The following is a 25,606-nucleotide window of genomic DNA, read 5'->3' as shown; positions in this document are numbered from 1 at the left end:
GACCAATGACAAGGTAAGTCAATTTAAGAGGTCCAGTTTTATTGAAAGATATCAAAAAGCCTGGAATTTCATTTATCCTGAGGAATGGTAGTGTAAGTCGTAAGTTTTTCAACTGTTGATTTTGGTGAAGTCTTGTAATTTCAAATTGCCTAAACGTTCCTTGGAATTTTAAAGTATCCACATCTGATTTACACCACTTCTTGAATACTAGTATGTTGTTGCATAGTACTCTTTAAGTTTCGACTTCACTACCGTTAATATCTTAGTACGGAGTAAAGAAAGGGGGATAACATTTACTGGAACCCGCAATGTATTTTTTTTGTAAGGATTCGTTTGAAGCTTCGGAATCCAATATATATATATATATATATATATATATATATATATATATATATATATATATATATATATATATATATATATATATATATATATATATAGTAGCTCAAACTCATTTTGGTTCTTTGTAATATTAAAGATATTCAGAATTGACATATGATCAAAATAAAATAGGAGATGCACAATAACATTGTGTAATAAAGAATTTGTGAAAGTATCATTAAATTTGATACAGTGGTATACGAGGAGTTGCAGATAAAAGATGGGTTCCCTTCAATATTATAGAAAAAAATTACAGTGCTCATGTTTTGTTCTTGGAATCCCAAAAATATAGGTCTAATCTAAAAGTAAAATAGGAGGTGCGTGCTCAATGGCACTTTATAACAAAAATTCTGTGAAAGTTTCGTTAAATTTGATGCAGTGGTAAAAGAGGAATCATTGATAAAAGATGGCTACCCCAAAGCGTAACAGACGGACGTACGGACGGACATCCCGATCACTATATGCCCTCCCGATTTTCAAGCGGGGGGGGGGTATAGGGACCAAATATCATTCTTCGTTAAAGAATGTACTAAATAATATTTTAAAAACGCAAGAAAAATATGAGAATGTAAATCATTCTTAGGTGTTTTAATCATTGTTTATTTTATGATCAATATTGACCCAGAGAATAAGACAAAGGTAAAATAATATTTACTTTTTTATTATTAAGCACTAGCTCTGAAAAGTTGTTTTCCGACTTTAGCTTTATGCTTCTAGTTTATGAACTTACACAAATTTAAGTGAAATCAACAATAGAATTCGGAATTCGGATATTAAAGATCTTTGGCCGCTGTAAATACTTTGATGATGTATGTTTTCGATGCATTATTACGATGTATTCTCTGCTGAAGCAAAATTCAGTGCAATTAACTTGACGTGGTTTATTTGTCGAAATGGGAACTATCAATGCAAAAATAGCAATATCCCCTCGAGGAATATAAAAGTCATAAGGATAAAGAATGGCTGACATAGCAAACATTTTGCTAGAAAAAAAATCTCTCTTGTTTTGTGCCAATAACAAAATAATAAATTCCACCAAAACAAGATAACAGATTTTTAGCAAACTGCTGAGGCAAAATCACGCAGTATAAATCTGATTTATCATGAGATATAATGAGATAACGAATAGTATTCAAGTTAAAAAGTCCATAAAATAATAGAAAATAGGAGCAGAGAAAACAAGGACCTCCAAAAAAATCGGAGGTGGGATCATTAAAGAAGTAAGCAATGAGAAGTAATTATATCGAATTAAAAATGGATTTGTTGATTTGGTTTTATAAACAACGTAAAGAAAAAAAAAACAAACAGAAATGCAAATGCAGATCATCAGGCCAATCATAAAGTTGAAAATCTCTTTTCAGTTCTTTTTAGATTCAAGTCAACATTTATGACTTACATCTTTCCTACTTATTGGATTCATACAACAAATATATACTACCTATCTCCTGTTTTTACTCGTTACAAAGACATAAACTGCTTTTAAACCGACTTCACTCAAGCTTGTTTACTATTCTACAGAATATTCCTGAAGTGCCAAATATCAGATGTTGATTCTCAAATAAAAATAAAATCAGAAAATTTTAAATCGCAAAGTTTTTCAAATCATTCATCTGTATAAAATAAAACTGGAATTTTGATCTCATAGTTTTAAAAGCGTTTCTTCAACAAATAAGGAATCGGAAATGTTCCTATCTTGTGATTGGTCTTCAACAAAATTACCTTGTTCAAAATATATTAATCACAAGTACTTCAACGTTAAAAAAAAATGCTGGAGTTTCACCGACAACTTTTATGTAGTCTTCGGAGACAAGGTCTTCCAACAAACTGTCGGAATTTCAATGTGACCCGTGTTATCAATTGAACTTTTTTTCTATTTTTATGAAGCAGAATTTACTCAAAAACTTCAACATAAGAAGAAACCTTCAACTCGACATTCAAATATCTCGACAAAGTTTTATAAATCAACATGGTCACTTTCATTCATAATTATGTCGATTCGATATTACAGTGAACTGAAAATAAAGACATCACAGCGTCTGGCAAATCTATTTTATATCTGGATGTTTTACTCACTAAAGACGCTGGGGACCAACTGACATTTAATATTATGAATAACTTATCAACTATCCTTATTTATATTGTTATATTTCGTCCAAGATAAAATTATAGTAAAAGTATTTTATTTCTTAATAATTCTACAGGTTCACCTAGAGATGCGATTTTATAAAATCACATGCAGGGCAGGGAAAAAGTGACAGAAGCGTGGCCTGTAACACCTGATTCTGCGGAATCAAGAGTATGTAAATATATGGAATAACTGCAAAATTTTTGGTTTCGTAAAGATGATCAATCGATTGGCTTGCGTGAAAATTTTATGCATAAACACCTTCGCCCTTTATGCAAATTATCACTCAAGCCACTCAATTGATCACATTATGAGACCAAAAAAGTTATTATAAAGTTTTTACTTAAATACCCCGCTATCACCTGTCATGGCGTTTACATCTCCCAACTTATTCGATACTCAAAGACATGTACCGATAACAATCAAGTTTTAAACCTAGTCAGACTACTGGCAAATTAGTAGGTACCAAATGGATTTCAACAATTCCGTTTTAAGTTTAGATTTCGTAAAGTTTGTGGTCGCTCTCATGACCCTGTATACCATTTATCGTAGATTGCGTGCTTTTCACAATCTAGAGGGAACGTACTTTCGTGTATTCACTTGCAGCTACAATAGGAAAGATGGCTTTAAAAAATCCCTTTATTAAATCGTTGAATATTTGAATTCGTGGATGATGAGTACCCACGAATTCCTCGACCTTGTCAGCAAATACAATTTATCATTGAGTCAAATGCTGACTGACGTTTTTCATACTAATTATCAGTCCATCATTTATACAATGAAGTGACGACGGATTTTTCTTTATTTCCCGATCATGACAAGGAGCACATGGCGGGTGTGACCGGTTGGCAGGGGATGCTCACTCCTCCGTGGCACCTGATCCCACCTCCGATGTTTCAAATGGAGGTCCGTGTTTGCTCTGCTCCAATTTTGTATTGTTTTATGGACTTTGATATTGATTATTTTATTTTTGACAAGTTAATTTAAAGCGGCAGTACGGCTGCAAATTGTGTGATTTTTCAACCAAATTTACCCAATATATCATTCAGGAATAAGGTAAAAAGTTGAAGTAAGCATTTGAGAAAAATATATATTCCCTCCTCATACAAAATTACGTAATTAGAATCTGAAGGAAAATCAAGGGTCGTACAACTTAGATCTGTTTACTTGTACCATGTGAATTCTAAAATGGCACGTACATACAATGTAGGGTTCACAATTAAAATGGAATATTAAGTAAAAGCAATTCTGAGAATCAAAATATCTTAACTCCCGGTAAATTAATAATATTTAACATATTAGTCTGCATTCAGACGAATATAACATGATTAAGTACAAATGTTGACGTTTTGTGTATTAGGGTGCAGGAAAGGAAAATCCACCAAATCATAAGTTATCGCGGCAAAATGTCAAACAAAATATCTTTCTGCAGTTCCAATACAATTTGCACTTCAACTGACAATAAATTTTATACGTCATAAGTGCATTTTAACCTTGAGTTTACACTGATTTTTTTCTTTGAAAGCCATGTAGATACGAGAAATGATAGCATGTATCAACAAACCTGTACGGTAGAACCTTCGTGAGCCCCACATGAATGTCGCCGAGATCCCGTTTCTTCTTCATCCAATGATTATTTTAATCTCCGAACTAAATTTTTGTCAGGAAAGTTGCTTTTTAATTTCAAGCCCTATTTTTGGTTTTGTTTTTCGTTTTGGTCGACTTTGTCAATGTAGCAGGCCTACCGGGCTTCCCTCTCTTACCATGCTGTTTTGTTTATGAAAACCATACGCATGCGTGTATAGCATGGAATGTGGAACCTCGAACACGTTGCGATGTATATATTTATGTACCATAAATAATTATTAATTTTAATGAAATAATCAGAATTATTTACTTATGAAATTCGTAATTTTCTGAAAGTGTATACATTTATGAGTATGAAAAAAATTCCAAATCCTATAAGAAAATTTTAACAAGTATGTTTTTTGAAGAGATGCGCCGTATTGTCACTTTAACGAATAAAATTCATATTCTAATCAAATTATTTTTTAAAAATGTTTGTCAATATAGATTGACACAAAGATTACTACATATAGTTAAAAGTTTATAATTAGTTGTGGCATTTCTATGAATGTTTCATTAATAAATTATACATTGTTATATCACAGTAATAATAACAATACTAGATACGATCTCGTTGCGAGCAACGAGTGGGTCTTCCGTCCGATTCTTGATAAGATGAGATAAGATTTTGATTGAGATTTTCATTCTAAAAGAATGATAAAGATTGTGAAGAAGAACGATTTTGCCTCCATAATCTGTAAACAGACTTTGAAAATTAAAGATTTAAAAATTAGATTTTTGGCCCCTCACGGCCCCTAATATTAGGGATCAGCCCTTTTTTCTTCATATCATCTTAAAGCTCTCAGGATTTTGAACACTTTTTGTTCAACAACTATTCAGAGATTCTCTTTAGTTTTCAAGTTTTTTTCAAAAGAAATATTTAGGGGCCAACCCTTCAACTCCTTAATGAGGACGTTTAGCGAAAAATAAAAGATTGCATGTTGTTTAGAACATTATTTTGAACATTTTTTGTTCAATATTACTTATCAAAATATTTCTCACTTTTGAGATATAGAGCGTCAAAGATTTAGCATTCTGTCCCCTTATGGCCCCTTATTATGCTCCATACGACATGAAAATCATAATATGTAGTTGTAGGTTGTTGAGATAAACATTTTTGCTTCAGTAATGTATTACAAAATATTGACTGCTTAAGAGTTATCGATTAAAGACTTTTGGCCCCTCTCGGCCCCTAATTTGAGTTCCCAGCCCCTTTTTCTTGATTTTAACTTAAACCTCTCAGGATTTTAAACATTTTTTGTTCAACAACTATTCAGAGATTCTTCTTGTTTTCGAGTTTTTTGCATAAGAAATATTTAGGGGCCAACCCTTTAACTCCTTAATGGGGACGTTTTGCGAAAAATGAAAGGTTGCATATTATTCAGAACATTATTTTGAACATCTTTCGTGCAATATTACTAATCAAAATATTTCCCACTTTTGAGATAAAAAGCGTCAAAGATTTAGCATTCTGGCCCCTTCTGGCCCCTTATTATGGACCATACGACATTTAAATCATTATGTAAAGTTGTAAATTGTTGAGATAAACATTTTTGCTTCAGTAATGTATAACAAAATATTGACTGCTTAAGAGTTATCGATTAAAGACTTTTGGCCCCTCTTGGCCCCTAATTTGAGTGCCCAGCCCCTTTTTCCTGATCTTATCTTAAAGTTCTCATGATTTTGAATACTTTTTGTTCAACAACTCCTCAGGATTCTGTTTCGTTTTCGAGTTATTTGCAAAAGAAATATTTAGGGGCCAACCCTTCAACTCCTTAATGGGGACGTTTAGCGAAAAATGAAAGGTGTCAGATTGCAGCGTACGTGCATGCGCGTGTTTTCATGACAATTATTATATATCATATTGCAGGACATCTTAAAGTATGCCTATCTTTTAAATTTCAAAGCATTTTGTTAAAAAACAGAAAAGATATTGAGATTTTTGTTTCAGCCAATCAGAGCAAAGCACATGTGCACGCACGTGCATGCATGAGAATGATGACAATACCATCTTGTAGGAGTTCTTTATGTCTATCTATGTTCTAAATCTCATGCTGTTTGGTTGAAAACCAAGGGAGTTATAGTCATTTAAAGTTTCAGCCAATCAGATTGCAGCGCACGTGCAAGCGCGTGATTTGATGAAAAATTTTATATATCATATTGTAGTACATCCTAATGCATGTCTATGTTATAAATTTCAAAGCATTTCATCATAAAACAAAAAAGATAACGCGTGAGTTCATGCAAATTTGACCATGTCATCTTATCTACACATCTTATATATCTTTATATAATGAGTTTCAAAACATTTTATCAAAAAATATAAAAGTTACAACCATATTAAATATATCAGTCATTTTACTCATTGCACGCGCCCGCACGTGCATGCGAATGTGCGCAAAATGACCTTCGTTCAGCACATCTACACAACATGCCAACTAACCCTAAAAAGGTTTTAACTTAGTTTGGTGAACAGTTTCTGAGAACACTTCCGGACAAAAAAGTACCGGAGAAGAAATAAGAAGAAAAAAGAATAATAACTAGTGCTAATTGTAACCGGGACCGTTACAGATGTTCCCCAAACGCTCCCCAACTCCCTTTTGGTGCCATATTCCCTGTAATCTCTATTAAATAAGAAATACTTAATGGAATTTAAACTTATCAAGGTCTTCCCAGAAGAATACAAAATATATTTAAATTTAAGCATTGTACGCTTGTTCATGTGCGTAACGGCCATATTATCTTGTCTACACTATCTATATATTTTAATATACTTGATATCAAAGATGTTATCCAAAAGTATTAAAAAATACACTCATTCGAGTGTATTTTTAATTTTACTCATTTCACGTGCACGCACGTGCAAGGAAGTGCATGATGAATACACCTTCTTGTAGGAGTCCCTTATATTTATCTATGTTCTAAATCCCATCCTGTTTGGTTAGAAAACAAGGGAGCTATAGCCATTTGAAGTTTCAGCCAATCAGATTGCAGCACACATGCATGCGCGTGATTTCATGAATTTTTTTTTTATCTTAATCGTATTGAAGGATATCTTAATGAATGACTATATTTAAAATTCCAAACATTTCGTCAAAAAACAAAATAAATATAGCCATTTAAAGTTTCAGCCAATCAAATTGCAGCACACGTGCATGCGCGTGATTTCATGATTTTCTTTCTATATCGTATTGTAGGATATCCTACTGCATGACTATGTTTTAAATTTCAAAGCATTTCGTCAAAACACAAAGGAGATATAGCCATTTAAAGTTTCAGCCAATCAGATTGCAGCACGCACGCATGTGCATGCTTTCATGAAAATTTTTATATATCATGCTGTAGATCTTCATAATTTAAGACTTTGTTCAAAATTTCAAAAGATTATGACAAGAAACATGAAAAATATTGAGACTTTAGTTTCAGCCAATCAGAGCGAAGCGCACGTGCATGCGCATGTGATCTTGCTATTTTGACCATGTCATCATGTCTATACTACTAATATATCCTCATATTATGAGTTTCAAAGCATTTCATCAAGAAATAGAAAAGTTGCGGCTACATCTATTATATTAGTCATTTCACGTGTTGCACGTGCGTGCTCTTGCAAGCACGTGCGCGAGGAACATGTCATTATGCATATACAACTAATATATACTCATATTATGAGTTTCAAAGCATATAGTCAAAAAATAGAAAAGTTACGGCTATATCTATTATACTAGTCATTTCACGTGTTGCACGTGCACGCTCTTGCAAGCACGTGCGCGGAAAATGACCTTGATTCCGCAAATCTACATAACATGTCTATTAACCCTAAAAAGGTTTTACCTACTTCGGATGAACAGTTTACAAGATCACTCGCGGACAAAAAAGTACCCAGGAAGAAGAAGAAAAATAATAATAACTAGTGCTAATTGTAACGGGAACCGTTACAGATGTTCCCCAAACGCTCCCCAACTTCATTTTGGTGCCTCATTCCATCTAAGCTTCATCAAATAAACTAAACTCTATGCATCTTAAACTTAAACAACGTTTTTCCTAAAGCATACCAAGTATATACATGTAGCAAATTTTTGCATTGCACATGCGCATACTTGCATGCATATGCGGAATGACCATATCATTGTATCTACATTATTGATTTATTTTAATGTACTTAATATCAAGGCATTTAATCAAAAAGTAATCGAAAATATGCTAAATCAAGTGCGTTTGTAATTATACGTATTGCACGTGCACGCACGTGCATGCATGTGCGTGATGACCATATCCTCTTGTAAGGGTCCATTAAGACTATCTATGTTCTAAACTCCATCCTGTTTGGCTGAAAACCAAGGGAGTTATAGCCATTTAAAGTTTTAGCCAATCATATTGCAGCGCACGTGCATGCGTGTGGTTTCATGAAAATTATTTTATACGATATCGTAGGATATCTTAATCCATGACTATAAATTAAATTTCAAAGTATTTCGTCAAAAAACGAACAAGATATTGAGATTTTTGTTTCAGCCAATCAGAGCGAAGCGCACGTGCATGCGCGTGATTTCATGATAATTTGACCATGTCCTCTTGTGTATAATACTAATATATTCTTATATTCTGAGTTTCAACACATTTTATCAGAAAATAGAAAAAGTTACGGCTATATCAATTATATTGGTCATTTTACGTGCTGCGCGTGCGCGCTCTTGCAAGCACGTGCGCGCAAAATGACCTTGATTCCGCAAATCTACATAACATGTCTACTTACCCTAAAAAGATTTTACCTACATCAGATGAACAGTTTACAAGATCATTCGCTGACAAATAAGTACCCAGGAAGAAGAAAAATAATAATAAGAATAAGAAACAGAGTAAAAACAATATGTTCCCCAACTTCGTTTGGGGAACATAACTAGATACGATCTCGTTGCGAGCAACGAGAGGTCTTCCGTCCGATTCAGGAAAAAAACCTTGTAAAATCGAGCTGAAAAGTGATTCAAAATTTTGGTCACAAGGAGGATTGAATCCAGGTCGCCAACGTGAATGCGCCTTTTTTTTTCTCTTTTCTCCCTTACGCGCAAACCATTTAACTATTGGGAATACTGCTTTAAATATACTTGTGTATACTTTTGCAACAGTACACCTGTCTAAGAATCATAAAAGTCGGACCACTATTCATAATTTCGTGTCAAACGCCACGCGTAAATATTCGCACCTTTTCTTTGTACTGATCTATTAAATAGGTGCAATAGCTTCAATAAAATTAATTAAATAAAACGTTCTTATCACCTTTATTTTATTTCGACGTTAGGAAAGTATATTTAACACATTGTACACATTACATATCGTATCTAGCCCAGTAACACTAAAGCAGTGAAACGGAAATTAAGTTTTAAGATTGACACTGAATTGCAACGTACTACTACCTGAGAGTCCAAGTAGTTTTTAACATTTCATGTATCCTTATGTCAGAATGGTTTAATCAAACGCTCAGCTGCCTCCATAAGCCCCTACTCGCGAAATGGCGGAGTTGACAGAGACAGCCGCCATCTTGGCCTCGCTTCAGATTTTCAAATATTAATATCTAGAGTTCAGATTAACCAATATTAAAACAACTTATATAGTAAGCATCAATAGAAGGGTCTCTATTAATATTCCAAAAATAAATGAAAAATATTGAAAAACAAAGAAAGTTGAAGAATTGGACTTTTTGAATTGGCTTCCAGTAGCGACAGGAAGTACTGACGACGAACGAAAAGTCGCGTCCTGGAAAGTATTGATCATCATTTATAAACTCTGAAAGTTTCACATTGATATCTTTGACCGTTTTTTAGTTTAATCGTGGACAAAATGTTGTTTTAAAATCAGGAAAATGGTCCAAAACTTGGCACCAGAGAGGAATTTCCAAAAGATTTTTTGGAACTTTCAATAGTATCTTACAACACATCTTTCCTGAAAATTTCATGTAATTCTATCCAGTAGTTGTCGAGAAATCGTGTCAGAAAAATAATAATAATAATAATAATAAGAAACAGTACAATAACTATAAGGTCTTCCGTTAAGACGGAAGACCTTAATAAATCTTCTACTATTACAATTTGACATATTTATTTTAAAAAAATAACAAAGTCATTTATTATATTATGATAATTTTATACTTTTATTTTTAGGATACGAAAAAAAAAAGTTAAATCTTTTAATAAATAAAAATAATAATATTCAACATGATGACAGAAATATGCCACCATAAATGAGGAAACGAATGAAAACAATGTTTGTCGTGTGGTAACACATTCGTGTAGTGTGGTGTTTGTATTTATTTAATCTGGTAGTTTAAATCGCATGCACTAACAATATATAGGCCTTGGGTTTAATACACTAGGACGACCATTTTTAAGTATGTTTACCTAGGCTAATAAGCTTAAAGTAACATCTACTTTCACTTTAAAAGGAGAAAGGTCTTATATACATAAGCCTAACGAGTTGAAATGTATATTCGGTGAGTAAGGACATGAACATTCACGTTTAATTACATCTAATAAGTTTTCATTCTTAGGAGAAATATACTGTAACAAACATTGAATATTAATAATCGATTTCAAATTTTAAAATATAACGTTCTGTTATGTACACTTGCAGCCATAACTTTCACAGACAAACACATAGGAAATGACATGGAGCTGAATAGAGAGTACCGATTGATAACTGACCATTTCACCAATGGAGAATTCCGACAGGTAAGTAACTATATAGAGAGAGTACCATGTAAATAAGTTACTAATTCACCAATGGAGAATTCCGGCAGGTTAGTAACTATATAGAGAGAGTACCATGTTAATAAGTTACTAAATCACCAATGGAGAATTCCGACAGGTAAGTAACTATATAGAGAGTTGATAACTGACCATATCCATGATATCCGCAATAGAGAATTTCGACAGGTAAGTAACTGTATAGAGAGAGTACCGATTGATGACTGACCATATCAGCAATGGATAATTCCTGCAGGTTAAATATCCTTATATAAAGAGGAAAGGCCTAAAATTATCCGTTTTATGTAGATGTAGATGGTTTGGGAACGGATATCAGCACTCTCACAATACCAGGGATCTTTGGTCATTACTTTCCTTGAGACTGTTGCTAATTTCATTCAATGGTTCAAAGGCTCACTGTATAGCGATGTCTTCTGGAAAAATTAAAATCGTATCTTTCAACCAATCATGTTGACCTATTCTATTATAAACAACTTGTAACATGCCCATGTGAGGTATCAACTAAATCCTTCTTGTTTACATAATCTAACCTGTTAATTAGAAAAGCAAACCCTAAAATATCGAATGAACATTTGTCAAGGGTACCACGGCAACGTGTTGACTCAAGACCCTTGGCATTGCGAATATGCGATAAAGGAGGCCTAAGATAATTAAATGTCCTCTCCTAAAAAGGTGCATGTTCAGGTTGGAGACTTCTGCGACTAGAGACTAATTTTCTTAAACCTAAGGCTCCCCCCCTCCCCCCGAAAAATGGGGAAAAATCTTCTGGCCAGTTTTCTCATTGTGAAAGTTGAAATACGAATCAAAATTGGAAATTTGATAAGTTGGTATAAAAATACAAGGAAATAAAAAAATTGAGCAGATGAGACATCACTGCAGGCAGCTGTCCATGAAATATTGAATATACTTTTTAAACAGGGGTTTCAAGGCATGACTAACCTTGGTCTGCCTGATGTTTGGAGGAAGACATGTACATGTTTATAATTATCATTGTTTACGGGATGAACAATCACAATAAATTAGTCAAGAACAGCATTTTGTTGATTTGCATCTGTGTTATATAGTAACAAAAAAATTCTATTCAAAATATTAGCACGGACAATTACAGATGGATTTTTGAGAATATATTCATAAAAGTCAAAATGGATTCAAATTTCTCTCTAGAAGGGCAAACATGTGACTATCCTATGGAGAGGGCTGATTTTTTTACTCAATCAAATTTAATGATTAACAAAATAATTTTGCAGATGACCAATAACACAGTTAGTAAATTTACCAGTTCCATTTTTATTGAAAAGCAGCTGTCAATGATATCAAAAAGCAAAAGACTTAATATGTATATAAAGTTGAAAAGTCTTAACTTTTTGTTGATTTTGGTAAAGTTTTATGATTTCAAATTTTCCAAAAGTTCCTTGGAATTTTTAAGTATAAATATCTGATATACACCACTTAGCGAATATATATTGTTGCACAGTACTCCTGAAATTTCTCCTTCGCTACTGTTAATATTTAAGGAGTAAAGAAAGAGGCTTGGTATAATTTATTGAAACCCGCTATGTATCTTTGTTTGTAAGGATTTTTGTGAATTTTCGGAATCAAATATGAATATGGTAATAAAAATAACATTCAATTTGGTTTTTGAGAATATTAAAAATATTGAAAACGAACAAATAATTTTCATGATTTTCAAGTAGGAATTTAACGGCATGCTGTCAAGAGATTACGTTGAATAAAGTTCTAGGTTTTTTTTTATAATCAACCAAATCCAAATTATATTTTCTCGCTAGGGTACATTTTAAAGTATACTGCCACTTTCCATTCTGCTCATTTTGACTTTTTATTCTGATTCTTAAAAAGAAATACAGTATCCAATGTCATTTTAAAGAGATTGAACTTTTTTCAAAAAGAATCGGCACATTGATATAACGTTTACCATACTAAATGGGTTGTTTTGGGAGAAGCGAGGCTTTATTAAATGATCCATAAAACAAAGGATGAACACGTTTTAAATAATTATTGCAGACATCATCTTGAGCTGTGATATTGTTCTCTTTCTCATTTTCAGTGCTTCACTGTATTTGTCAATGTTTTTATGGACCGAAGATATGGACAAAACTGGAGGGAAAGAGGAATCCAGGTAATTATGTCTTTCTCAACATCTTTCTACAAAAGCCATTCATCACATACATGTATTAAGTCAACTAATCTATTGTCAATATATAGGGATTACAGAGGTCCTCAGGAGACGATTAATCCATCTAGGCACCTAATTCCACCAGGGGAGGGGGGATTATTTGCCCGCTTCACAGATTTTTATCGTTTCGGATCGGTTACTGTTCGCTCTCTTCAATTGTTTTTCTTTTATTTTAATTGGTTTTTTTATGGTACAGACTGTGAATGTATATATATCTTACTATCATTTTTTAAGATTATTTTTAAAACTATGTGTATTCATTACATCAAAAGTATTTTATTTCTCCTTTCAAATTCTGGACAAAGAAATAGAGAAGAAAGTCAGTTCAGTTCTTATCCATACAATGATCATCTACTCATCAGAACAAACCCAAATCGTTTAAAATGATACAATTAGTTGTTTTTTTTAATTATTTCATTTATATTTATATTTTATGTTGTTACTTTGTCACATAAAAATAATTCAAAGATTCAAAGATAATGGTGATAAATCACCTAAATCTAGTAAACAATTCTAATTCTAAACGAGGCAAAACACGTGCCTTGGAAACACAGGAAGTGGAATCAGATAGCTAGGAGAAGGAACCATCCCTTGTCGACAGGTCACACGCTCCGTGTTAATTGTTCCGGTAGACGGAGTACTCTGAAGTTATATTTAGCATAAAATTTTGCAAACAAATACTATGAGACGTTTCAAACAAAGTAAGACCCGGCGATACGTTATATCTATAATCAATGTCTTTTATACTATAATTACAATGGAATTGCGAAAAAGGTTTATTCTAATCAGAGTTGTTGAAAATCATGCATCATTATAACTTATTACTTCGAAGTTTGTCTCAATTGAATTAGTTGAGAAATAAATATCTCATAAGCAGGTAATTGGAATGTTGCGACATAAATAAGGGAAATTGACGAAGGAAAAAAATGAAGTTTGTTCAAATCATAACCCCCGGGGTAGGGTGGGGCCACAACAGGTTATCAAAGTTTTGCATAGAAATATATAAGAAATTCTTTAAAAATTTCTTCTCAAGAACATTGAAGTCATTATTGGTCATATTTAATTATATAGCAACATCTGCAGGTGGTGTAGATTCAAGTTTGTACAAATCATGACCCCACTGGATAGTGTGGGGCCACAATGGATGATCAAGGGTTTACATAAGAATATATAGGAAAAAATCTTTAATAATCTTCATCTCAAGAACATCAAACCCATGGTTTGTCAAATTTATATGGAAGCATCCTCAGGTTGTGTAGATTCAAGTTTGTTTAAAATATGACCTCGGGGGAGGGGTGGGGCCACAATGGACGATCAAAGTTTAACATAGGAATATACAGGAAAAAATCTTCTTAAATCTTCTTAAGAACATCAAAGCCATGGTTGGTAAAATTTATGTGAAAGCATTCACAGGCAGCGTACTTGTAGTTCAAGTTTGTTCAAATCATGACACTTTGGGGTAGGGCAGGGCCAAAGTGGACGATGAAAGTTTAGCAAGGGGTATATAGGAACAATCTTCAAATATCTTCTTCTCAAGAGCACCAAAGCCATGATTGTTCATATTTAAATGAAATCAAAGATAAACATAGGAGTATATAAGAACAAACTTCTTCTCAAAAACAACAAAGTCATGGTTTGTCATTTTATTTGCAAGCACCCTCAGATAGTGTAGATTTAAGTTTGTTCAAATTTTACCCCCTCCCCTAACCCCTTCTTCCTATTAAAGCTTTTTAATACTAAATTGATTTTTGCTTTTTTTCCTAGCCAAAGTACTCAGGCGAGCGATGTGGCCCCTGGGCATCTTGTTACAGATGCAATTGACTGATTTGGCCACTGTTATTCATTTAACATGGTATTTTCGTTTTCACATGCAGCTGACTTATTTATTCAGTGTTGTAACGTGTGTTTTCTTTACCAGATGCTGTTGACTGATTTAGTCAGTGTAGTAACATGTACCCTCTTTTTTCCAGATGCGGTTGACTGATGTGTTCTGCGTTGCAGTAACTGTCCTTGTTGTGATCATCATATTCCTTGCAATCATTCTCTTCTATCTCACAATGGAAGTCGTCTCCTATTCTCTAGGAAAAGATGGAATTTTTAAAGAAATAACGTTCTTGTTTCGGAGATAACGACTTTTGACTTTTAAAGATTTTAATTTACTGGCAAACAAAGAGAAAAGAAAGATAACTCGACCATAGCCACTAACACAGAGAAAAGAAAGACAATTCATATCTGCCAAGTATTTAATATCCTTTGAGCATCAGTTAAACTCACCAATTGTTTTAAATTATACAGTAAAACTCGTTTAGTACGAACACGGATATAGCGAATACACGATATAGCGAAGTTTTTCTGGGTCCCCGGCAAAATTCTTAACAAATCTTTGTAAAATTTTACGGTTATAACGAACTCTGATATAACGAATTTACGGATATGGCGAACTGATCTTGAGTCCCGTTGAGGTTAAATATAATAAAATTTACATCTTTTATAATGCATTTTCAAAGATTATATAAAATTGAGAAATTGAACCGACTTTATTTCCTTTTAATATTTGTATATAATATACAATTCATAATAAAACCTTAGTTATCGAAGATACGTTTTGTAATATTTGCTTCCCTAACATATTTGGTAGTAATACTTGAAGGATTACATGCATATTGCGAATTCGCTATAATGGTTATACGAATTCGTAATACGGATATAAAGAATTACGGATATAGCGAATTAAATTCACAGGTCCCAAGGACTTCGCTATAACCGAGTTTTACTGTATACGGAAGATGCTAACTATGACTTTGAAATGAGGTATTTAGTGAGGCTTGGAGCATAAATCAGAGGGATTTGTATCTTTACATGAAGATGTACTCTCTGAGTCATTCATAATGTCCTTATACTCGTGACGGAGTATGTGTTATCTTTAAACATTAGTAGCCATTGAATCAGAGTGTTAAACAATTTATGATCAATATCTGATGTAAACTCGATGTTGGGTTATGGAAGCTATATCACACATTGTTTTTTATGCGCCCGGATCGAAAGATCCGAGGCGTATATTGTTTTTGTCCTGTCTGTCTGTTTGTCTGTTTGTCTGCAAACTTTAACCTTGGCCATAACTTTTGAACCATGAATGATAGAAACTTCATATTTGCTATGCCTACTCCATTACTGAAGTTCTTTCAAATGACACCAAGATCAATGACCTTGTGACCTTGACTGTGACCTATATGCTAAAAATAGAGGGTTTTTTTGCACACTTTAACCTTGGCCATAACTTTTGAACCATGAATGATAGAAACTTCATATTTGGTATCCCTACTCCACTACTGAAGCTCTTTCAAATGACACCATGGTCAATGACCTTGTGACCTTGACTGTGGCCTATACGCTAAATATAGTTTTTTTACGGCAATCTATAACCTTCGCCATAACTTTTGAATGAAGAAAGATAGAGACCTAATATTTGGCATTCATACTCCACCATTGAAGCCCTTTTACATGACACCATGGTCAATGACCTTGTGACCTTGACTGTGTCTTATATGCTAAAAATAGCTTTTTCTAAACCTTAACCATAACTTTTGAACCATGAAAGATAGAGACTTCATATTTGGCATGTATACTTCACTGATCAAGATCTTTCAAATGACACCATGATCAATGACCTTGTGACCTTCATTGTGACCTTTATGCCAATTTTTTTTTATTTGTTGCCGCCGGGCGCATTGTGTTTCACAAACACATCTTGTATGATAAGTAATTTACAAAGTATTTTGTTTTTAATTGTAACAGTATTTTTCAAACATATCTATTTTAACGTTTGCATTCTACATAGAACTATTTATTGGAATTTATTGGAATTTTACCATGTTTAATGAAATGCATAAAATAAAAAATGGAAGCCATCGACAAACAGGTTGATGAGACAAGAATAGCTACAGTCTCCATTGAAGTCATCATTGTTTTCTATCAGTACAATGACCTTGTCAGCAAAGACAATATGCATTTATTAAATTGAGTCAAGCTGACTGACTTTTCATACTAATTCTTGTCCATTATTTACATATCAACTTGTCTACGTTATTTTTCTCTTGACCTTCTACGTTTATCTTTACTTTTTGTTACGTGCATGTGTAAAATTTATTTTTAAAAAAATGATTAAAATAAATGCTTTATATTTCATGCATAAAATGACGAGAGAAAAAAACTAGTAAAACAAAATTTGGCTAAAGTTCCAAGATATTAAATCAAACAAAAATTTGGATTTAAAGAATTTTCTTATAGATATCCTTCCACTTCCATCACACTAAATAGTCCTTCTAAATCTTGTTTCTTTACAATTCAATGAACAGTTTTTAAGCTGAATAGAGTATATTGTTTATTGTTTGTTGTTAGGAAAACTTTACCCAAAAGCTCACAAGTGAAATACTGAAAACCAACATTTATTCGCGTGCGAGAAGTTTTCGCGATGTTCGCGTGAGCCTCTTAATCGCGAATAATTCTCGCCACAAACCGGTCCTTTAGGTCTCTGTGTTAATTAACAATTGATCCAAACTAGGCTTGATCGCAAAAATTAATTTTTGCAAACTAATTTTCAACTTGTAAATCACGAAATAAAGTCGTCGCGAATAAAATTTGGTGAACAGTACCTTAATGTAAGTTTCGGAAAGTAAATGAAAAAAAGTGTCAAAATTCATGAGAAGCATAATATATAGAAAATAACGGGGAAAATCTTTTATACCTATTTTGAAGTACCTTTATCATAAACAAAAAACAAGGTTGCTTAACCTAGAACAGTTTTTTTTTTAAATATTCAAATCTTTCATATTATTTTGAAGAATTACCTCCTTAGAATGGGAGCTATCGGTATAGGCACTTGTGATTGTCTTTTTTGGTAGGAATAAAACCTCAGTTCCTCTGAAACTCTTTAGATAATGAGCCTTACAAACAAAGACAATGTTGTTACCTGCTTTGTCAGATTGGACCAGCACATCCTGATTCGATATGCAATAAGTTGACATAATCTGAATACGAACAAAGCGCGTTACTGACAATATTCTGATGTTACAGGAATTTGTAAGTCATGTTTTATCGTCAAGATTTTACAAATTCTATGGTCCTTTCTATTATTTAATCAATTTTCTTTTTTTTTATCCATATTTAGAACAAATGGAACAATGACTCTTACTTGTTTTATTACAAATTCTGTTTTTCATTCAGTACAAGGGTTCACAATTGACCTATCAAAAAGAGATACTTTTTCAATCTACTTACAATCATACATATTTCTTATTGAATATGTTCATATTAAATAGAACAATATGCATAGTGTCTACAACCTGTGCATATAATCGATTTTGTGAATGATAAATTCATACAGCAAACTAAACATCCGATTAAGCGAGCACACATTTACTTGAGTAAATAAACCAGTGACTGACTGTAATGTGACTTTCTTTGAACGAATAAAAAAATACGTGTGAATTTATTCGTAGAAAAGGTAAAAACTGTCCAATCTATACAGCATGTTACTGGTATGTTAAACTATATATTGTTGCCAGTGTTAGATATCTAGAAATATCATTTCATTCTGGACCTTAGCTGGTGACAATATTGAATATGTATGCATTATACTATATTACTTTGTCTATTTTTGTCTGTAATTTTTTCCCATGTATTATGAATTGTATTAATGTTTCATAATCCATGGATTCATTTTTTATCGACAATTGCATTTATAATGGGAAATTTGTCAAGTACTACATGTATAAGGATAAAACAAGATGAATAGATAGCATATATATATATAATAATATCAAAATTAGTTTTGTTTTTCCAGTCATGCATCATACACTAGTGTGTACGCTCCTGGTCTCTGTAACATTGTTTGGACTCCAGACAGAAGGCAAGTAATTTAACATTTTCATTCTTGTTTACTTTATATGGAATATTGTTGTTAAATTTATATTATATTAAATTAAACATAACTTTTAAAAATTCATTTATTTGTGTTTCTCTTCTTCTTATTTTTGTCGATCTGAAATTGTTGATTTTTAAATTTTTAGGCTTGTTTGAAATAAATTTGTTTGATTTTATATTAATGCTAATGGTGTTGACTTGTTTTATAAATTCGCAGTAAGTTATCATGTTGTAAATTTTGAATTTACTAGGGGGAGGTAAATGCAAAATTTAAATTTCTAAACAATTTCTAAAATTATTGACAAACACGTTGATGAAACAAGAATATCGGGAGTCTCGATTAAAATAATCACTTCGTAAGTTCTATGGTCGATACAATGACCTTGTCAGCAAATACAATTTCTTGTTGCGTCAAATTCTGGCTGACGTTTTTCATACTAATTTTTAGTTTTATGGCCCTCAGAATGACCTTGTCAGCATACACAACCTATCATGATAGTAATTCTGACTGGTGTTTTTCACGCTCATTGTAAGGATAACAAATTTTCCCGTATTTTCTCGATCATGACAAGGAGCATAAAGCTGGGGTGGCCAGTCTTCGGGGGGATGTTCACTCCACCATGGAAACCCAATCCCATCTCTGATGATTTTGGAGATCCGTGTTTGCTCTTCTCTCAATTTGTGTTGTTTAAATGGACCTTGAGCTTGAAAAGTTAGTTACCTCAATACCTCTTAAATCCTGTCATAAATGTAAATCAGAAATAGGCCAGTCCTGTTCATGTTGAAAGACGAGCAAATAGCTCTTCTGCTTCTTATCAAAAGAATTCATTTCTTATTTTTAAAACTTACTACAAACAAATTGAAATTAAAAGATTTATTTAAAACAAATATTATATTTATGAAGAAAAAACTTTCTTTTTTATTTTTCCAGCCTGGTGTTGCTGTAATTGTGCCGGAGAGGTCACTAAAGCAAACGACAGGTGTGAACGAGAGAAAAAGGCTCTGAAAACTGAATTCGACAGACAAATTAAAAATTGTGGAATTGAAAAGGTCAAAGAAGCTAATGCCAGGTGCGAGAAGGAGAAAGAGGCTCTGACAGTTGAAGCTACCAGCAGGTGCGAGAAGGAGAAGGATGCTCTGAGAGGTGAGGCTACCGCCAAGTGCGAGAAGGAGAAGGATGCTCTGAGAGGTGAGGCTACCGCCAAGTGCGAGGAGGAGAAGAAGACTCTGAAGGCTGATTTCACCAGACAATCCTCAAATAAGTTGAGAATACTGGCCCGCCAGTTATCTGACTGTCTGAAGAAGCCAGACTCGGGCACCTGTTCTGCTGACAAATGTTTCTGGGATTTGGTCATCGAGAAATGCATTCCCAAGGAATTGGCTTTGTAAAGAACTAAAATAAATGAAATGAAAAGCCGAAATCATTATAAATTCTAATTCAAAAATTTATCAAAAATTTTTTATTTCTTTCACCAAGAAAATATGCATTGATCACATGAACATGAATTCATGTAATATTATAATTTCCAACACATTCATGATGGTAATACTTCATAGAACTTTAACTTGACATTACACATTTATGGACTGAGTTCGAGGGCAACATGCATTTTGTCGGACCCTCGAACCAAACTGTCTGCCTAAGGCAGTTAGGCCGAAGGGAGACAGTTTGGTTAGAGGGTCGACAAAACGCATTTTGCCCTCGAACTCAGTCAATGAATGTTTTGTTATTCCTTTCATTTTAATGTTTTAATACATGTATTTTGCACTGTCTTCCGTGACGCAAGCTCAGGTCCGTTACTTTTGAACACCAACGAATGAAAATGAGATTAAGCTCCGCCCATTCTGTGACGCAAGCGGCCAAACATCTCACTCAGTGGTCCAACATCGATTTTTTCATGCCCGCTCAGCAAAACATTAGAAATGTTAGACTTTTTTCGTATAGATTTGTAAAGGAACAAAATTTTAAAGGTATAACAATAAAGTTTGCTTATTTTCGTATGATGTATCAATGAATATGGTTAGTCATAGTAGATAAAGATTAGTGCCTGGTAGCTTCATTTAAATCAGTCATTTTATTTATTAGAATTTACCAATTCTGGAATCATATAAGTGAACATATTTAAGAAAATCAAACCGTGTTACTTGTCACGATGTTATTCAGAACATTCACACGACGCTTTAGCTTGTTTGATCAGCAGATTGATCAGCACAATTTGACACCCACAGTTGTTTAATTATTTTAAAATTAAATTATAAGGAATGACTCTAATTCTTGGCCAAATTATTCGATGATAACCTGGTTTGGGTCAGTTTACGCTTTATAATCCGCAAAACGGATAAATATCATATATTTATTTCATTTATTATCGAATAATTTGGCCAAGAATTAGAGTCGCGGATTATAAAAAAAGCGTAAACTGACCCAAACCAGGTTATCATGCATCGAATAATTTGGCCAACAATTAGAGTCATTCCGCTTCGCGGATTATAAAGCGTAAACTGACCAAAACCAGGTTATCATCGAATAATTTGGCCAACAATTAGAGTCATTCCTTAAGTATACTCACAAGTAGAAATATACACGGAGAAACGTGCGTTAACGTGACGTCACAATGAGGCTGCAATGACGTTAGTTAAATTGCAGCGATATAGGACAGCGAGAAATTCAAATATTGAGTATATTTTAGTTGTTTCCAAACATGTAAAGTGTAAATATAAGGAATGTTTTTCAGTTTTGTGTGAATTATTGGTGTGTGAATCACACAGACTTGCACGTAGGCATATTTTTCATGAAGCGCACACAAAACTTCAAAGCATTCATTAAATATACCTCAAAACAATTTACGTACAAACTGCGTTGGAAAGAGCAAACACTGATCTATAAAAGCACCAGAGGTGGGATCAGGTGCCATGAAGGAGTAAGCGTTTCTGTCGACCGCTCATACGTGCCGGGAGTTCCTTGTCATGATCGGGATATAACTGAAAAATCCGTAGACAATCTGTTGTGTAAAATAATTGCCGAACAATCTGAATGTGAAACTGTCATTCAGCATTCCACTTAATATAGAATTTGCTGATAAGGTCAATGAATCGAGCATAGAATTTGCAAAATGTTGACTTTGCGTCTTTCATAAGACCTTGCCTTCTGTAAGGCAAGAATGTTTATTTGATGGAGATACCATAGACTCTGAGCCCTGATTCTCTAGCACCACAGTGACAAATTCTAAGTCCTTGTCCACAAATCAATTACTTCATATTTTGAGCCCTTCTTCACTTTAACTTACCACTGACTCTGATTTCTTGTTCACTTCTTATCACTTCGCCCCATTATTAGAAGACCCATTTTTGTATTCATATGAAGCAGCATTGGTCCAAAATCTTATGTGAAAAGAAGAAAACAATTGCTGAATGGCCTTCAACTCGACATTTAGGTATATCGACGACGTATTTTTAATTAACAATGCGCGCTTCATGAAATATGCCTACGTGACAAGTCTGTGTGATTCACACACCAATAACTCATACAAAACTTAAAAACATGCCTTAAATTTACATTTTACATGTTTGGAAGCAACTAAAATATACTCAATATTTGAATTTCCCGTTGCCCTATATCGTTGCATTTTACTAACGTCGCTGCAACCTTATTGTGACGTCACGTTAACGCATGTTTCTCCGTGTATATTTCTACGCGTGATTATATACTAAATTGGTTTTCAAATCAATTTCACAGTTGGCTTACTAGAAAAACACAGCAATTGGTAATATTTAACGATGGTAATTTTCATTCTTATATCGATATAATATATCCATGTGAGCTTGAAATAATAGATACCAGAAAATCTGACACATCTGTTTCATATTTGGATATTTTACTCAAAAAAGACGACAATGATTATCTAACAACAAAACTCATTGACAAACGTGATGAATTTAACTTTAAAATTGTCAACTTCCCCCACTTTTGCAGAAGTATACCTTCATCACCTGCATACGGAGTTTAAATATCTTTAGTTGATTCGATACGCAAGATCAGTTCGTTACCTCCATATGTTTCATTTTGATAACTTTTATTTTACTTTTTGTAAGAATAATTATACAGTCTGTGATATAAATATCGGCTCTGTACAAACTTTTTAGATTAATTCTACATTCCGTCTGTTTATTTAAGCATTGAATTCATATTGTTGGCTGTCTTCGGTCCTATAACACACCTGGCCGTGCCGACAAATTGAATACCGCGCGTTAGCGCGGTATGATAAATTGTGTTATAGGACTGAAGACAGCCAAAAATATGAATTCAATGCTTATATTTACATTCTCTAATTTTCCTTCTTCATAATTGCTTATTTCGTTAATATTTAATGTGAATTTAGCGCCCATCAAAACTAACGTGGTAAATAGACGTAAGAGCCGTTTGTGACGTCAGATGACGTTGCAAATTTAAATAACGCAAACAAACATTGCGCGGAAAAAAGTGACAAATTAATTTTAAACGCACATTTGTAGTATTTTTACGTTAATTGAACAGGATTATAATTTTAATTAAATTGAGTCAAAACATTGTACATTTTAGTGTTCCTAGATTGTAGAAAATGCATCTAGTTCCTATAATGTGTATTCTAACGCGCGGTGACAAGGTTTCGCGTGTGTTATAGAAATTTAAATGTCGTGGATTTCTAATGAATTTCATAAAGAAAAATATACGGAATGTAAATATTTATCATTGTAATGCAATTGTCATGTAAAACACGTTTTACCGTGACGTACTTTATGTAACGAAACTCAACAAAGTAAGACGTAAAGAACAAAAAAAAACGCAAGGATTGCATTAGATTAGAATGGGAATAACTGATCTTCTAATTTGGTATTTGCGACCTTTAATACTGATTTAACGGTCGCAAACATCCGTTTTACCGGCTCCGCTTACGCGTCGCCGGTAAAACTCAGTTTGCGACCGTTAAATCAGCATTAACGGTCGCAAATACCAAATTAGAAGATAGTTATTCCCTAATTTTCTTTATGGAAACGCGTTAACCATGTTAAGTGTTTCACATTCAATTATGCCATACTCTTAGTATAAAGTTAACTAAACCTCTTTGTTTATTTATTTATTTATTTAAAAAATAATTGAGCATAAGATATTTAAACTTTATATCTAAAAATTAAAAAACACGTTTGTAAATCATAGTTGCAGTGCCAGATCATTCATTTCTAGTAGTTTTATGGGGGATCAGCATCAAATTACCACAATATACGATGTAGTTGTAACTTATTTTGAATGGAAATGAAATAAATAAATCCCTTAATCATAAAGAAATCTTTAATTTCCATTAATTTGATGCGTCGATAGGCCACTTTATATCGTTTTCTACGTAATCACTGTATACAAAGTGCTAATCGAAAATCTACTTGATTTGGATCACTTGCTATATTGCTTTGGGTACTCTGATGCATTATGGGTAAAAAAGAAAATTCTGCGGGCAAAATATGGGTAAAAGTAACTTTAAGAAATTAGGAAACTTATTAACCTTTATAGAATCAATGTAAATTGATTTGAGAAAATTTTTCAGTTGAAACATGTTAGAAATTCGATACCGTTCTCATTTACTTTGTTAAAATGGGATTTTCGCTCATTTGGAATTATTTCAATAATTGTTCTTAATTTTTTCAAACTATATTCTGTTGTAAAAGTTATTGTATCTAAGTTTTCGCCTCAATTCACACACGAAACATCATCTGATTTCTATAAATTACGCTTTTTAGAGAAATTTAGCTATTCTTGTTTTGAGTGAATGCTATACTATTTGCAACATATTTTTGCGATGGCTATACTTTTTTCGGATCCTTTTTGTGATTTGCATGAAATTAAGATTTATTGTTTTTTGATAAAATTATCGCGATTTAAACAGTTTTGAACAAATATTGGCATTTATTATCACAAGAGAAACATTTATCAATCGAAAGAAGTTAAACAAAAATAAATAATTATAGAATTTGAGGAAACGCGCTATCATTGCTGGTGTTTGTGCGATACTTGATTTGCGTTTTGTCGCGATTGATTCAGAAATGCTATGTTTGATTTGAGTAGAATACTTCTTGAAGAATGAAGGCGTATATATAGGGGGAGTATAATACAAAGACACTGTCTCAAGTTTATGTCATTAAATAACTTAATGATAAATACACGTAATATATGTTCACTTATGTTTTAAAGGTATGTAAAACGGAAAAAAGGGCTTCACAAATTATTCTTTTTTTTTTTGGCTTACTTCTTTTACCCAACTATTATACCTTTGTTTTTATACTAAATTTGATTACGAAATGCTCCGTTTACTTGATCAATACATAGGGCTCACAGCGGATGTGATCGATCAACAAGGAATGTTTATTCCTCCTAGGCACCTGATCCCATCTCTAAAACTTTTCCGTCAAAGAGCGGGTGATTGTCCTCGCCATATACACTTTTTTCTCTCTTTTATAAATCTATGATAAAGAGATTTTAATGCAACTTTTGTAATATTTCACCTATTTTCACACTTTCATCAGACATCAGAACTTAAAACTAAAAATCTAAAACAGAATCTATGAAGATAC

The 25,606-nt window shown here is 33.0% G+C and overlaps 1 protein-coding gene across 2 annotated transcripts; it reads left to right on the top strand.

Moving 5' to 3' along the window:
• Positions 1 to 18,414: 18,414 nt before the first annotated feature.
• Positions 18,415 to 20,587, top strand: LOC134256365 (uncharacterized). 2 transcript variants are annotated; one of them, XM_062739010.1, is made up of 3 exons: positions 18,415 to 18,587; positions 18,927 to 18,992; positions 19,938 to 20,587. In XM_062739010.1, exons 2-3 carry the CDS (start codon positions 18,929 to 18,931, stop codon positions 20,393 to 20,395), a joined length of 522 nt encoding a protein of 173 aa, XP_062594994.1. In that variant the 5' UTR covers positions 18,415 to 18,587; positions 18,927 to 18,928; the 3' UTR covers positions 20,396 to 20,587. The 2 variants fall into 2 exon arrangements, with proteins under 2 accessions (XP_062594994.1, XP_062594993.1); XM_062739009.1 differs by lacking the exon at positions 18,415 to 18,587 and having other exon boundaries at positions 18,613 to 18,992.
• The last annotated feature ends 5,019 nt before the right edge of the window (positions 20,588 to 25,606 follow it).

The sequence above is a fragment of the Saccostrea cucullata genome, unplaced genomic scaffold, assembly GCF_032062105.1.
Source record: "Saccostrea cucullata isolate Sc308-1 unplaced genomic scaffold, CSIRO_AGI_Scuc_v1 ctg4784, whole genome shotgun sequence".
Taxonomy (NCBI): Eukaryota; Metazoa; Mollusca; class Bivalvia; order Ostreida; family Ostreidae; genus Saccostrea; species Saccostrea cuccullata.
The sequence above is the reverse complement of the archived record's forward strand: the minus strand, read 5'-3'. Positions and strand labels throughout refer to the sequence as shown.

Coding starts and splice junctions, on each gene's coding strand:
- LOC134256365 (XM_062739010.1), top strand. CDS start 18,929: ATGCATCATACACTAGTGTGTACGCTCCTGGTCTCTGTAACATTGTTT. Junction 18,993..19,937: donor GTTTGGACTCCAGACAGAAG/GCAAGTAATTTA, acceptor TTATTTTTCCAG/CCTGGTGTTGCTGTAATTGT.